This window comes from Salvelinus alpinus, chromosome 21 (assembly GCF_045679555.1).
Source record: "Salvelinus alpinus chromosome 21, SLU_Salpinus.1, whole genome shotgun sequence".
In the NCBI taxonomy this organism is placed as follows: Eukaryota; Metazoa; Chordata; class Actinopteri; order Salmoniformes; family Salmonidae; genus Salvelinus; species Salvelinus alpinus.
This window is the reverse complement of record NC_092106.1, coordinates 21,098,494-21,115,340: the sequence shown is the minus strand read 5'-3', so window position 1 is coordinate 21,115,340 and position 16,847 is coordinate 21,098,494. Positions and strand designations below refer to the sequence as shown.

General features: G+C 43.9%; 1 protein-coding gene across 1 annotated transcript in view; it reads left to right on the top strand.

The window, feature by feature from the left end:
* Nucleotides 1-16,847, top strand: part of LOC139548464 (dynein heavy chain domain-containing protein 1) — a 43,327-nt gene that overhangs the window by 16,231 nt on the left and 10,249 nt on the right. Inside the window, exons 27-35 of the mRNA XM_071358171.1 lie at nt 193-2,023; nt 5,024-5,262; nt 5,499-5,688; nt 5,963-6,065; nt 9,790-9,939; nt 10,183-10,374; nt 10,575-10,825; nt 15,683-15,867; nt 16,175-16,597. Of these exons, the coding sequence (XP_071214272.1) occupies nt 193-2,023; nt 5,024-5,262; nt 5,499-5,688; nt 5,963-6,065; nt 9,790-9,939; nt 10,183-10,374; nt 10,575-10,825; nt 15,683-15,867; nt 16,175-16,597 (3,564 nt within the window). The remainder of the gene's footprint in view (nt 1-192; nt 2,024-5,023; nt 5,263-5,498; nt 5,689-5,962; nt 6,066-9,789; nt 9,940-10,182; nt 10,375-10,574; nt 10,826-15,682; nt 15,868-16,174; nt 16,598-16,847) is intronic.

Sequence of the window (16,847 nt, the reverse complement as noted above, 5' to 3'; positions counted from 1 at the left end):
TATTTTTCTAAATTTAATTTAAAGATAAATCTAGTTTGCATCCAAAATGGAATCCTACTCCCTATATTGTGCGCTACTTTTGCTACTTTTTACCTGGGGCACATATTTTTGAAGATTTGTTTTTGTGGATATTTTTCATTATCAAAGATAAATCTAATGGTAACCCAAACTATGCTCTTCTCTTTACTGTAGATGCTTTTGGAAAGACGTCCATGGCTCTGGAGACACTGCGGCAGTGCATTTCTCGGGGCGGCGTTCTAACTTCAGATGGTTATCATTTCAAGCTGTTTAGTTCCGGAGCTATCAGCTACTTGGGTACCTGCCGCACATCAGGAGTGGGCAACCAATCAGATTGCAATCGGATCTCCTCCCGCCTCTCCCGTCACTTCTCCATCTTGGTGCTGCCCAGCTTGTCTGTAGATGTTTTATTCTCCATCCACTCTCCACAGCTACAGAACTGGCTCAAAGAGTTCCCATGCATGCCCAGGTACATGGATATGGCACGATGTATCATCACTGCAACCTTAGACCTGTATTATGCCGTGTGTGAGCAGTTCCAACCCAACGTCCACAGGCCACACTTCCTCTTCTCCATGCATGACCTGCAGAAGGTGTTTCAGGGAATATGCTTATGGGCACCGCGCAACTCTAACAGACAATCACTCCAGAAGAAGATTAGCCTCAGGGTTCTTCACTCTTCCTCTGCCCTTCCTTGCTTTGCTCCAGCCACACTGGGCCCTGCAGCCAACATGCTCAACATAGCTCGTCTGTGGATGCATGAGTGTCTGCGCACATTTGGAGACCGGCTGTGCTCAGAGGATGAGGGCCAAGCGCTGGTGTCACTGATGGCTAAGGTGTCAGAGAGACACTACAGCAGCAGGATGACAGTTAAACCCCAGACTGCCAGAGCAGAGGACACCCCATGTGCTGCATCAACTAGGCCTAGCACACATATACCCCCTCCTACACCAACAGACTACCAGAAGTCAAGCCATCAGCGACCATCCACTCCAAAGCAGCCTGCCAAGTCCCCATTGCCTATGAAGGCTGAAACACACACAGAACAGGAGGAGCAAGCAGAGTTTTCTGACAGGGTGAGCAGCTCAGACTCCAGCTCATGGGGCAGTAGTGAGGATGATTTATTTGGTGAGATCTACCCCCCAGAACAAGAAAATGTCAAGAAAAAGCATGTGAAGAAACCCCTCAAAGATGTGTCTCTTTTTCAACCGACACAGCTCATATCAAGCTCACATCAAGCACTGGATCCCTCTCCTCCAAAAGGACGTAAACCAGTCAATCAGTCAGACTGGAAGAGGAGCCATAAGCTGTGTGAACAGACCCCACAGACTGAGCCCAGCCCAGCCAGGTCCCTTGTGCCTTTACAACTCCTGCAGGACATGGAGACTACTATTCAACATGTTGTCTTTAGCGTAGAGCTATTGGAGCCGCTCCCTTCCATGTCTCAGCAGCACAATTTCAAACGCAACTCTGCCTACCTGGAAAGAGACCTGGGGTTACTAGTTCAGCAGCTGGCTTTCACAGTCAAAAGCAAAGAGGAGGAGGAAGAAGAGGAGTTTGATGATAACTACAGGAGCACCTCTAGTTACACTGTGCACAGGCAGAGGGTATGTCAGCTGGTGCACGTCCTCAGGGCTCTGCTCATACCAGGCGGGCATGGGGCTCTGTTTGGGGCTGTGAGAGGCACAGGCCGAAAGACCACAGTGCGTTTAGCTGCCTATCTCACTGGCTATCAGTTGATAGAGGTGCATCCTGGGAATGAGAGTCAGTTGCGTGAGATGCTGCGGGAGGCAGGTGGCCAGGCAGGCGTGCACGGTGGCAATGTGGTGATACTTGTCCACGAGGAGACCAGTCAAGCCGCCAGAGATGAACTGATAGTGGTGATGGCTGACGGGACATTCCCAGGGCTCTACTCTGACGAGGAGCTGAAGAATCTGGTGCTGAGAATCAACGCTCTCATCAAGAACTCACGCAATCGCCTACGAGATGACCAGGCCCTTGAGAAGTAAGAAAATAGGTGTTTCTACAAATTACTTTCTGTATACACTACTAATAGTGAAGACATCACAACTATGAAATAACACATATGGAATCATGTAGTAACCAAAAAAGTGTTAAACAAATCTAAATGTATTTTTTGAGATTCTTCAATTAGCCACCCTTTGCCTTGATGACAGCTTTGCACACTCTTGGCATTCTCTCAACCAGCTTCACCTGGAATGCTTTTCCAACAGTCTTGAAGGAATTCCCACATATGCTAAGCACTTGTTGGCTGCTTTTCCTTCACTCTGCGGTCCGACTCATCCCAAACCATCTCAATTGGGTTGAGGTTGGGGGATTGTGGAGGCCAGGTCATCTGATGCAGCACTCCATCACTCTCCTTCTTGGTAAAATAGCCCTTACACAGCCTGGAGTTGTGTTGGGTCATTGTCCTGTTGGAAAACAAATGATACTTAGACTCACATGCTGACCAGACCGGACACGTCGCATGCGCGAGCGTCGCAAAATACATTTAGAAATCCATGTTATTCAATTATTGCACCCACACTAGTTGCGCGCGCCAACGAGCGTCTGCGATGCCAAGGGCTAAAATAGAACTCCTTTCTATTTCTGACGCAGATCGCACTGAAAGTCCTGCCTCTCCCATCTCTTCATTGGTTTATAGAAGCAGGTACCCACGTGCCATCTCCTCATTGGTTATATCCACGTGGGTGATTGAAAGACGAACTGTTTTGCCGGTCGTCATGGTAATACTATGAAGGTTTAGATGCGATCACCATATAAGTTCAAAGATGAAAAAGCCTGGAAGGAGGAGAGATGACTAGAAACATTTCGGTTGGCCGTTTTATGTGTGGATTAATTGTCGGAGTAGAGGACCTTGTGCATTTCAGGTAAAATAACAACTCAATGTTTATTTCCCAGGACAAATTAGCTAGCAACAGCAAGCTAGCTAAATAGGACAAATTGGCTAGCAAGTGTAAGCTAACTAGCTAAATTGCCATACATGTTTAATGCTTTTCGACCTGTCCCCAAATTAATGTCATTAGTTCAGAGTTTGTTTTGATATTTTAACCTGTGTGTCGTGATCATGTTTGGTGTACGGGGACAAAATAAATGTGTGCACGATGGCACACGCGCGCAGACGGTTTGGGTTCCTTGTAAGCCCAAACGAGATGGGATAGCGCTTTGCAGCAGAATGTTGTGGCAGCCATGCTGGTTAAGTGTGCCTTGAATTCTAAATAAATCACAGACAGTGTCACCAGCAAAGCACCCCCACACCATAACACCTCCTCCTCCATGCTTTACGGTGGGAAATACACATGAGGAGATCATCCATTCACCAACATCACATCTCAAAAATACAGCGTTTGGAACCAAAAATCTCCAATATGGACTCCAGACCAAAGGACAAATTTCCACCGGTCTAATGTACATTATTCATGTTTCTTGGCCCAAGCAAGTCTCTTCTTATTGGTGCCCTTTAGTAGTGGGTTCTTTGCAGAAATTCTGAAGGCTTGATTCACACAGTCTCCTCTGAACAGTTGATGTTGAGATGTGTCTGTTACTTGAACTCTGTGAAGCATTTATTTTGGCTGCAATTTCTGAGGCTGGTAACTCTAATGAACTTATTCTCTGCAGCAATGGTAACTATGGGTCTTCCATTCCTGTGGTGGTCCTCATGAGAGCCAGTTTCATCATAGTGCTTGATGGTTTTTGCGACTGCACTTGAAGAAATTTTCCGAATTGACTGACCTTCATGTCTTAAAGTAATGATGGACTGTCATTTGTCTTTGCTTATTTGAGCTGTTCTTGCCATAATATGTTCATGGTCTGTATACCCCCCCACCTCGTCACAACACAACTGATTGGCTCAAACGTATTAAGAAGGAAAGAAATTTCACAAATTAACTTTTAAGAAGGCACACCTGTTAATTGAAATGCATTCCAGGTGACTACCTCATGAAGCTGGTTGAGAGAATGCCAAGCGTGTGCAAAGCTGTCAAGGCAAAAGGTGGCTACTTTGAATATAAAATATATTTTGTTTCACACTTTTTTTGCTTACCACATGATTCCATATGTGTTATTTCATAGTTTTGATGTCTTCACTATTATTCTACAATATAGACAATAGTACAAATAAAGAAAAGCCCTTTAATGAGTAGGTGTTCTAAAACTTTTGACTGATAGTATAGTTACTTACTATACTTTAACTGTAAATTACTCTGGATAAGAGAGTTTGATCAATTATAAAAAATGTAGGGATGTAATGATTCACCGATGCATATCGCTTCCGATTCAAATGTTTAAGATGTGAGTGCATCGGTCCGCGGGAGCCCAAACCGATCCAGAAAAGCATGCATCAGTAATAAAACTATTAAACTATTAAAACATTGCGAGTCACCAGTTCACAATTATTTTTTATATATAACTTTTTTACTAATACTAATCTTGTGGGGACACAATTGATTCCCATTCAAAATCCAATTTTCCTTAAACCTAGCCTTTTATTTATGAAAAAAAAATTGGGGGTGTATTTGTGGTCCCCACAAGTATAGTTAAACAAACACACACACACACAGACACACAGGGCGCTTTAGCTCAGAGGAGTCAGCTCAGACAGATCCAGCTCAGCTCCTGGGGCCGGATTCACAAAACCTTAAGTTTTTTCGTAAGTAATGTTTTCTGAATCCGGCCCCTGAGCTCCATCAGTATCAAATATTAATTTAGAATGGAAAATGAATGTTCATGCAACAATTGTTAGTAATATTGAATAATATCGAATCGAACAGAATCGCACCGATTTGTACCACTAATCAAATCGAATCGCACTGAATCGTTTCAAACTAAAAGTATTGTATTGGAGCCCATGTATCTAGATGCATATCGTACTTGTAAGGAAAGATGCACATATCTACTAAAATGTGACATTTTTTAATGTGTGTAAAATGAATTCCCTTTCTTAAATGTCATTATTTGAAAGACCATTATGTGCTTTTTGATGCAGGTATTTCAGACAGACCCAGAGGAATGTGCATGTGTTCCTGCTGCTGCCCTTCTCCCCAGACACCAGTGAGATGCCTCCTGAGAACGCCTCAGTAACCCTGGCAGTGGCACACATGACCAAGACTCTCAGCCTCTGCTGCTGTGTGGAGGTATACCAGCCTTGGTCCACCCAGTCCCTTGTTGAGGCAGCCTTTTGTCGCCTCAGAGAGAGCCTGCAGATACCCGACACAGAAAGCAAAGGTTGGTTTATCTTGGGTTTGTCCCAAATGTCATCCTATTCCCTATATAGTGCACTACCTTTGATCAGGGTTCATAGTGCACTATTTTTGACCAGAGCCCAATGGTGGGAATAGGATGCCATTTGAGAATGATCCATGATGTATTTCCAACATAACATTTACATCATGTCTCTGTTAAATGTATACATTCTTTATTAATTTGTATTATCTAATGTTGCTATTATGTACCTTCCGTAGTGGACAGAGATGGCTTAGTGGGCAGTATTTCTGAGGCCATGGCAGGGATCCACCAGTCTGCCTGTAAATATGCCTCCATCCTCCATCCGGACCTCCAGCCTTTCAGCCCCCAGACATTTTTGGAGCTGATCGCTCACTTCTTCCACCTCTGCAGCCACCTCTGTGAACAGGGCCGGGGCCAGGCTAACAGGTGAGGAGGACTTATGGCTTGTGTCCCAAGATACATACTGCACAACTTTTGACCAGAGCTCACATATTAGTACACTATATATGGAATAGGGTGCCATTCAGTACACAACCAGGGACTTCCTTTGTATCTGTTAACAATCAGACACAAATACCTGTAAAATTGGTTTGTCTAAGAATGTAAAGCCCGTAACAGTAATGTTTAGTTCTATTTTGTGTTGTAGAAAATGAGCTGTCAAAATGTGTCAAACTTACATGTATCCATCTTGCTACCTCAGAGTGTCAACAATCTTGGCCCGTGTGAAAGACATGACAGACACAGCTGAGCAGAACAGCCAGGAAGTTGTCAGACTGAAGAGGAAGATTGCAGAAACACAAAAGGTAACCAACTGGAAAAACGAACGTACATGTCTGGCTCTAAGGAGAGCACTGAGTTACAGTACCAGTCAAATGTTTGGACAAACCTATTCATTCCAAAGTTTTTCTTTATTTTTACTATTTTCAAAATTTTAGAATAATAGTGAAGACATCAAAACTATGAAATAACACATATGGAATCATGTAGTATCCAAAAAAGTGTTAAACAAATCAAATATATTTTATATTTGTGATTCTTCAAAGTAGCCACCTTGATGACAGCTTTGCACACACTTGGCATTCTTTCAACCAGCTTCATGAGATAGTCACCTGGAATGCATTTCAATTAACAGGTGTGTCTTGTTAAAAGTAAATTTTTTGAATTTCTTTCCTTAATGCGTTTGAGCCAATCGGTTGTGACAAGGTAAGGGGGGTATATAGAAGATAGCCCTATTTGGTAAAAGACTAAGTCCATATTATGGCAAGAACAGCTCAAATAAGCAAAGAGAAACGACAGTCCATCATTACTTCAAGACATGAAGGTCAAGTTTCTTCAAGTATAGTCGCAAAAACCTTCAAGCGCTATGATGAAACTGGCTCTCATGAGGACCGACACAGGAAAGGAAGACCCAGAGTTACCTCTGCTGCAGAGGATAAATTCATTAGAGTTACCAGCCTCAGATTGCAGCCCAAATAAATGTTTCACAGAGTTCAAGTAACAGACACATCTCAACATCAACTGTTCAGAGGAGGATGCGTGAATCAGGCCCTCATGGGCGAATTGCTGCATGAAACCACTACTAAAGGACACCAATAATAAGAAGAGATTTGCTTTGGCCAAGAAACACGAGCAATGGACATTAGACCGGTGGAAATCTGTCCTTTGGTCTGATGAGTCCAAATTTTAACAGATTGTCTCTGCATGTGTGGTTCCCACTGTGAAGCATTGAAGGTGGAGGTGTGACGGTGTGGGGGGTGCTTTTCTTTTGACACTCAGTGATTTATTTAAAATTTAAGGCACACTTAACCAGCATGGCTACCACAACATTCTGCAGTGATATGCCATCCCATCTGGTTTGCGCTTAGTGGGACTATCATTTGTTTTTCACCATCACAATGACCCAACACACCTTCAGGCTTTGTAAGGGCTATTTGACTAAGAAGGAGAGTGATGGAGACCCACTGACTTCTTACTTTTTCCACATTTTGTTATGTTACAGCCGTATTCTAAAATGGATTTAAAAAAATTAAATCCTCAGCAATCTACACACAATACCACATAATGACAAAGCAAAAACTGTCTTTTAGAAATGTTTGCAAATTTATAAAAAAATAAAAAGCAGATAACTTATTTACATAAGTATTCAGACTCTTTGCTATGAGACTTGAAATTGAGCTCAGGTGCATCTTGTTTCCATTGATCATCCTTGAGATGTTTCTACAACTTTATTGGAGTCTACCTGTGGTGCATTCATTTGATTGGACATGATTTGGAAAGGCACACAGCTGTCTATATAGGGTCCCACAGTTGATAGTGCATGTCAGAGCAGGGGACTGTCATTTGTTTTTCAACAGGACAATGACCCAACACACCTCCAGGCTGTGTAAGGGCTATTTGACCAAGGAGAGTGATGTAGTGCTGCATCAGATGACCTGGCCTCCACAATCACCCGACCTCAACCCAATTGAGATGGTTTGGGATTAGTTGGACCGCAGAGTGAAGGAAAAGCAGCCAAAAGTGCTTAGCATATATGGGAACTTCTTCAAGACTGTTGGAAAAGCATTCCAGGTGAAGCTGGTTGAGCGAAGGCAAAGAGTGTGCAAAGCTGTCATCAAAGCAAAGGGTGGCTACTTTGAAGAATCTAAAATATATCTTGGTTTGTTTAATACTTGTTTGGTTACTACATGATTCCATATGTGTTATTTCATAGTTGTGATGTCTTCACTATTATTCTACAATGTAGAAAATAGTAAAAATAAAGAAAAACCCTAGTAGGTGTCCAAACTTTTGACTATTACTGTACAGTCGTGGCCAAAAGTTTTGAGAATGACACAAATATTAATTTTCACAAAGTTAGCTGCTTCAGTGTCTTTAGATATTTTCAAAGGCTTTTATTGACAATTACATGAAGTTGATGCAGAGTCAATATTTGCTGTGTTGACCCTTCTTTTTCCAAGACCTCTGCAATCCGCCCTGGTATGCTGTCAATTAACTTCTGGGTCACATCCTGACTGATGGCAGCCCATTCTTTTATAATCAATGCTTGGATTTTGTCAGAATTTGTGGGGTTTTGTTTGTCCACCCACCTTTTGAGGATTGACCCCAAGTTCTCAATGGGATTAAGGTCTGGGGAGTTTCCTGGCCATGGACCCAAAATATCGATGTTTTGTTACCCGAGCCACTTAGTTTTTTCTTTTGCCTTATGGCAAGGTGCTCCATCATGCTGGAAAAGGCATTGTTTGTCACCAAACTGTTCCTGGATGGTTGGGAGAAGTTGCTCTCAGAGGATGTGTTGGTACCATTCTTTATTCATGGCTGTGTTCTTAGGCAAAATTGTGAGTGAGCCCACTCCCTTGGCTGAGAAGCAACCCCACACATGAATGGTCTCAGGATGCTTTACTGTTAGCATGACACAGGACTGATGGTAGCGCTCACCTTGTCTTCTCCGGACAAGCTTTTTTCCGGATGCCCCAAACAATCGGAAAGGGGATTCATCAGAGAAAATGACTTTACCCCAGTCCTCAGCAGTCCAATCCCTGTACCTTTGACAGAATATCAGTCTGTCCCTGATGTTTTTCCTGGAGAGAAGTGGCTTCTTTGCTGTCTTTCTTGACACCTGGCCATCCTCCAAAAGTCTTCGTCTCACTGTGCGTGCAGATGCACTCACACCTGCCTGCTGCCATTCCTGAGCAAGCTCTGTACTGGTGGTGCCCCGATCCCGCAGCTGAATCAACTTTAGGAGACAGTCCTGGCGCTTGCTGGACTTTCTTGGGCGCCCTGAAGCCTTCTTCACAACAATTGAACCGCTCTCCTTGAAGATCTTGATGATCCGATAAATGGTTGATTTAGGTGCAATCTTACTGGCAGCAATAACCTTGCCTGTGAAGCCCTTTTTGTGCAAAGCAATGATGACGGCACGTGTTTCCTTGCAGGTAACCATGGTTGACAGAGGAAGAACAATGATTCCAAGCACCACCCTCCTTTTGAAGCTTCCAGTCTGTTATTCGAACTCAATCAGCATGACAGAGTGATCTCCAGCCTTGTCCTCGTCAACACTCACACCTGTGTTAACGAGAGAATCACTGATATGTCAGCTAGTCCTTTTGTGGCAGGGCTGAAATGCAGTGGAAATGTTTTTGGGGGATTCAGTTCATTTGCATGGCAAAGAGGGACTTAGCAATTAATTGCAATTCATCTGATCACTCTTCATAACATTCTTTAGTATATGCAAATTGCCATCATACAAACTGAGGCAGCAGACTTTGTGAAAATTAATATTTGTGTCATTCTCAAAACTTTTGGCCACGACTGTATATGTGGCTTCTCTTCAGTGTTCAACATAATCTGTACTGTACCTTTGGAAATCAAAATGTGTGCGTCCCAAATGGCATCCTTATCCCTATATGCTGCACTACTTTTGACCAGAGCCCTATGGACCGCGTCAAAAGTAGTGCACTACATTGGAAATAGGGTGCCATTTGGGAGGTATCCCATATTAATGGGTTTGCCTGTCTGTTTGTGTTCCAGTGCTTGTACCCGCTGCAGCGTGTGACAGACACAGAGCGAACGCTGTGTGAGCGTGCCCGGCAGCACTGTCTACTGGAGGAGAACAGACTATCTCACCTGGAGGAACAGACTCATCAGGCCCAACAGCAGGCAGAAGACGCCTTCAAGGAGGTCCCACTCATAGATAATAACATCAGCCTCTCTATCTATATGGTCCCAGTATCACTCACCTCTCTGCAATCATCATACTTATCACATTAGCACACTACGCCTGCCTATTCCCTGTATAGTGCACTACTTTTGACCAGGGACCTGGTCAAAAATAGTGGACTATGTAGGGAAAAGGGGGACATTTAGATGTTTGTCTTATTATGTTCCTAATACTGTATGTTATGTTTCCTTGGACCTACCTAGGTGAGTCCTCTGTACCAGACTGCACTTGATGCTCTTCAGTCTCTGAGCACGTCAGACCTGGTTGAGGTGCGACGCTACAGATTTCCCCCAGACGGAGTGATCATCGTTATGGACGCCATATGCCTGTTATTCAACCGCCCACGCAACTGGGAGAGCAGCAAACAGCTGCTGGGACAGTCCAACTTCTTCCAGGTCAGGGGTCAAACGGGATGAGGCATAATTTTCTATTGGTAGAATATATGAGAGGAATTAAGAAACTTTACGACCTTACCTATCCTTTTTATTTTTAAGGGATACTCTTTGTAATATGCACAGTGAGTTTGCAGTGACATACATCAAAGTTCAAGGAATATCTCCTATCATGAGGTAATCTGTCTTGTCCTATTTCTTAGGAGTTGGAGTTCTTTGATCGCTCCATGTTGAGCGACGACCTGTTCCGTCAGTTGGGCCAGATAGTGCCGCAACGAGCATTCTTACCGGAGTCTGTGCGAGGTGTGAGCCGGGCGTGTGAGTCCCTGTGCCGCTGGGTGAGGGCAGTGTACCAGTATGCTTGTGTCCAGCGCCACATGGCCCCCCAGGAGGCCCGGAAGAAACAGCTGGAAGTGCGCATGGCGGAGAGCCGTGCCCGGCTGCGTGTGGCCAGGTGTGAAGTCCTGTTGTAATTTGGTTGAAGGACAGTAGCGGGAGCATGTGTGTGTGATATACAGTACCAGTCAAAAGTTTGGACACCTTTTTTTATTTCACCTTTATTTAACCAGGTAGGCCAGTTGAGAACAAGTTCTCATTTACAACTTACAGCGACCTGGCCAAGATAAGGCAAAGCAGTGCGACACAAACAACACAGAGTTACACATGGGATAAACAAACATACAGTCAATAACACAATAGAAAAATCTATATACAGTGTGTGCAAATGTAGTAAGATTAGGGAGGTAAGGCAATAAATAGGCCATAGTGGTGAAATAATTACAGTTTAGCATTATCACTGGAGTGATGAATGTGCAAGTAGAGATACTGGGGTGCAAAAGAGCAACAAAAAAATATAACAATATGGGGATGATGTAGTTGGGTGTGCTATTTACAGATGGGCAGTGTACAGGTACAGTGATCGGTGAGCTGCTCTGACAGCTGATGCTTAAAGTTAGAGAGGGAGATATAAGTCTCCAGCTTCAGTGATTTTTGCAATTCGTTCCAGTCATTGGCAGCAGAGAACTGGAAGGAAAGGCAGCCAAAGGAGGAGTTGGCTTTCGGGATGACCAGTAAAATATACCTGCTGGAGTGCGTCCTACGGGTGGGTGCTGCTATGGTGACCAGTGAGCTGAGATAAGGTGGGGCTTTGCCTAGCAAAGACTTATAGATAACCTGAAGACAGTGCGTTTGGCGACGAATATGTAGCGAAGGCCAGCCAACAAGAGCATACAGGTCACAGTGGTGGGTAGTATATGGGGCTCTGTTGACAAAACGGATGGCACTGTGATAGACTGCATCCAGTTTGCTGAGTAGAGTGTTGGAGGCTATTTTGTAAATGACATCACTGAAGTCACGGATCGGTAGGATAGTTAGTTTTACGAGGGTATGTTTAGCAGTATGAGTGAAGGAGGCTTTGTTGTGAAATAGGAAGCCGATTCTAGATATACTTTTGGATTGGAGATGCTTAATATGAGTCTGGAAGGAGAGTTTACAGTCTAACCAGACACCTAGGTATTTGTAGTTGTCCACATATTCTAAGTCAGAACCGTCCAGAGTAGAGATGCTAGATGGGCGGGCGGGTGCGGGCAGCGATCGGTTGAAGAGCATGCATTTAGTTTTACTTGCATTTAAGAGCAGTTGGAGGCCACGGAAGGAGTGTTGTATGGCATTGAAGCTCGTCTGGAGGTTAGTTAACACAGTGTCCAAAGAAGGGCCAGAAGTATACAGAAAGGTGTCGTCTGCGTAGAGGTGGATCAGAGAATCACAAGAAGAGCGACATCATTGATATACACAGAGAAAGGAGTCGGCCCGAGAATTGAACCCTGTGGCACCCCCATAGAGACTGCCAGAGGTCCGGACAACAGGCCCTCCGATTTGACACACTGAACTCTATCTGAGAAGTAGTTGGTGAACCAGGCGAGGCAGTCATTTGAGAAACCAAGGCTGTTGAGTCTGCCGATAAGAATGCAGTGATTGACAGAGTCGAAAGCCTTGGCCAGGTCGATGAAGACGGCTGCACAGTATTGTCTTTTATTGATGGCGGTTATGGTATCGTTTAGGACCTTGAGCGTGGCTGAGGTGCACACATGACCAGCTCGGAAACCAGATTGCATAGCGGAGAAGGTACGGTAGGATTTGAAATGGTCGGTGATCTGTTTGTTAACTTGGCTTACCTACTCATTCAAGGGTTTTTCTTTATTTTTTACTATTTTCTACATTGTAGAATAATAGTGTAGACATCACAACTATGAAATAACATATATGGAATCATGTACTAACCAAAACAAGTGTTAAACAAATCAAAATGTATTTGAGATTCTTCAAAGTAGCCACCCTTTGCCTTGATGACAGCATTGCACATTCTTTGCATTCTCTCAACCAGCTTCATGAGGTAGTCACCTGGAATTCATTTCAACGTGTGCCTTGTTAAAAGTTAATTTGTGGAATTTCTTTCCTTCTCAATGCATTTGAGCCAATCAGTTGTGTTGTGACAAGGTAGGGGTGGTATACAGAAGATATCCCTATTTGGTAAAAGACCAAGTCCATATTATGACAAGAACAGCTCAAATAAGCAGAGAAACGACAGCCCATCATTACTTCAAGACATGAAAGGCAGTTAATCCTGTGCAGTCGCAAAAACCATCAAGCGCCATGATGAAACTGGCTCTCATGAGGACCGCCACAGGAAAGGAAGACCCAGAGTTACCTCTGCTGCAGAGGATAAGTTCATTAGAGTTACCAGCCTCAGAAATTGCAGCCCAAATAAATGCTTCACAGAGTTCAAGTAACAGACACATCTCAACATCAACTGTTCAGAGGAGACTGTGAATCAGGCCTTCATGGTCAAATTTCTGCAAAGAAACCACTACTAAATGGCACCAATAAGAAGAAGATACTTGCTTTGGCCAAGAAACACGAGCAATGGACATTAGACTGGTGAAAATCTGTCCTTTGGTCTGATGAGTCCAAAAGTTTGATTTTTGGTTCCAACAGCCGTGTCTTTGTGAGACACGGAGTAAGTGAATGGATGATCTCCGCATGTGTGGTGAAGGAGGTGGTGTGGGGGTGCTTTGCTGTTGAGACTGTCAGTGATTTATTTGGAATTGAAGGCACACTTAACAAGCATGGGTACCACAACATTCTGCAGCGATACGCCATCCCATCTGGTTTGTGCTTATTGGGACTATCATTTGTTTTTCAGCAGGACAGTGACCCACGGCTGTGTAAGGGCTATTTGACCAAGAAGGAGAGTGATGGAGACCCACTGACTTTTTCTTTTTCCACATTTTGTTACGTTACAGCCTGATTCTAAAATGGATAAAAAATAATTAAATCCTCAGCAATCTACACACAATACCCCATAATGACAAAGCAAAAACAGGTTTTTAGAAATGTTGGCAATTTTATAAAAAATAGAAATACCTTATTTACATAAGTATTCAGACTATGAGACTCAATTGAGCTCAGGTGCATCCTGTTTCCATTGATCATCCTTGAGATGTTTCTACAACTTTATTGGAGTCTACCTGTGATAAATTCAATTGATTGGACATGATTTGGAAAGGCACACAGCTGTCTATATAAAAGGTCCCACAGTTGACAGTGCAAGTCAGAGCAAAAACCAAGCCATGGGGTGAAAGGAATTGTTCGTAGAGCTCCAAGACAGGACTGTGTCAAGGCACAGATCTGGGTAACGGTACCAAATGTCTGCAGCATTGAAGGTCCCCAAGAAGACAGAGGCCTCCATCATTCTTAAATGTAAGAAGTTTGGAACCACCAAGACTCTTCCTAGAGCTGTCCGCTCGGCCAAACTGAGCAATCGGAGGAGAAGGACCAAGAACCCGATGGTCACTCTGACCGAGCTCCAGAATTCTTCTGTGGAGATCGGAGAATCTTCCAGAAGGACAACCATCTCTACAGCACTCCACCAATCAGGCCTTTATGGTAGAGTGGCCAGACAGAAGCCACTCCTCAGTAATAGGCACATGACAGCCCACTTGGAGTTTGCCAAAAGGCACCTAAAGAATCTCAGACCATGAGAAACAAGATTCTCTGGTCTGATGAAACCAAGATTGAACTCTTTGGCCTGAATGCCAAGCGTCATATCTGGAGGAAACCTGGCACCATCCCTACAGTGAAGCATGGTGGTGGCAGCATCATGCTGTGGGGATGTTTTTCAGCGGCAGGGACTGGTAGACTAGTCAGGATCGAGGGAAAGATTAATGGAGCAAAGTACAGAGAGATCCTTGATAAAAACCTGCTCCAGAGTTCTCAGGACCTCAGACTAAGACGAAGGATCACCTTCCAACAGGACAACAACCCTAAGCACACAGCCAAGACAGTGCAGGAGTGGCTTCGGGACAAGTCTCAATGTCCTTGAGTGGCCCAACAAGAGCCCGGACTTGAACCCGATAGAACATCTCTGAAGAGACCTGAAAATAGCTGTGCAGCGACCCTCCCCATCCGACCTGACAGAGCTTGAGAGGATCTGCAGAGAAGAATGGGAGAAACTCCCCAAATAAGGGTGTGCCAAGTTTGTAACCTCTTACCCAAGAAGACTCAATGCTTGAATCGCTGCCAAAGGTGCTTCAACAAAGTACTGAGTGAAAGGTCTGAATACTTATGTAAATGTGATTTTTCAGTGTGTTCTTTTTTATACATTTGCAAAAATATCTAAACCTGTTTTTGCTTTGTCATTATGGGGTATTGTGTGTAGACTGAGGGGGGGGGGAAATAATTTAATCAATTTTAGAATAAGGCTGTAACGTAACAAAATGTGGAAAAAGTCAAGGGGTCTGAATACTTTCTGAATGCACTGTATAAAGGACTAGGTAAAAAATATGCCAGTTAAGACAAGAGGATTCAAATATACCATAACTCTTAGTGCCACTATTCAACAAGTTACATTCGGAATGACTGGGAGTCAGTGATAGTAGCACAGAAAGTTCGCCATCAAAGTGAAAAATAAACACAATCGTAGTGAATTTCAGCAAGGTATTCAGCAGACACATGCCATAACTGCTTTACTGTCATTATTCATTTGGACGTTTTTAAAAGTATCTACAGCCACTTAATTACTGGATATCCCGTCCACTGATCATGTTTTCAATGGTAATCCTGTAGAATCCAGCAATGGTGCTGGTCCCATGAATGTGTATTTTCTAACGCTTCCATATAGAATTATTGCGTTGTCTTTACCTTCCCATCGTCAACCTAGATATAAGAATTAGGAAAGTTTGAAGATTGTAAGCATGGGAGCAGGTGGCCTTGAATAAATAACAAACGTCTAGGTATTGCGATACTACACCAGGCTGCAAGAGGAGGAGGCCCGGGAGCAGCTGGAGGACATGGAGAGACAGCAGCAGTTGCTCAGACTGGACCTGGAAGAGCTGACCGCCCAGCTGCGTAAGGCTGAGACCCTGGAAAGAAAGGCTGCTGCTGCAGTACAGCAGGTTCAGTGTCACATCACTGACTGGACTGCTGCAGCAAAGGGAAGTAACACTCATACTAAAAACACACCAAAACACTCATACTAATACATACCAATGGATATGTCCCAAATGGAACCCTATTCCCTATATAGTGCACTACTTGGGCCCTGATCAAAAGTAGTGCACTATATTGGGAATAGAGTTACATTACAACTCTTACTGCTATATTTTACCTACAGTAATTTATTTACATTTTAATCAATCTTTTTTATTTTTGTATTGATGTTTTAACAATAATGCAATTTTGTTTTTATTCTAGAGAATAAAGAACCATAACATGCTCCACTCCTCCTCTCTTCTGTAGGAGACAGAAATGAATAACCAGACCATATCAGGGGACGCTCTGCTCCTGGCTGCCACCATAACCTACCTGGGTCCATTTGTGCCAGATGTACGGATGGTACTATTGGGGAAGTGGAGAGAGCTGTGTCTGTCTGGACACATTAACATCAACCCTGAGGACCCTAGGACCTCTCTACTCCCTAACCCTGCCTCCGTGGCCCCTGGGCCATCTGGGGCCCCTCTCCATGTCCCCATCCCTATGGGAGCAGAGCTGCAGATGGCCCTGGCTAGGGCTGTAGGGGTGGACCAACGCCAGGTGCTCGGTGTGCCTCCCAGGCTGGTGCTCAAGCTGCTGCTGTGGGGATACAGAGGCCCCTGGGCTCAACACTGGCCCCTGCTGGCAGACGCTCAGCAACATGAGGAGATGAGTGCCCAGGCCATGCTGCTGACAGGTGAGCAACTAGGAGCCCCTAGGGGCTGACTTAAGTAAGTTTTGTGTTTTCCTCACTAATGGTTAATGTTAGGATTGAGGGAGAGGAAGCTGATCGTAGATCTTTACCTAGGGCAGGTATTCCCAAACTGAAAGAAAAAAAAATGCGCAATGCCTTTGGGGATACTCCAAATTTAAAAATGTGATTCACATTAAAAATATATAAATATTTTTTTTATTCACATTTTCAAACAGCCCATTTATATTTTCCA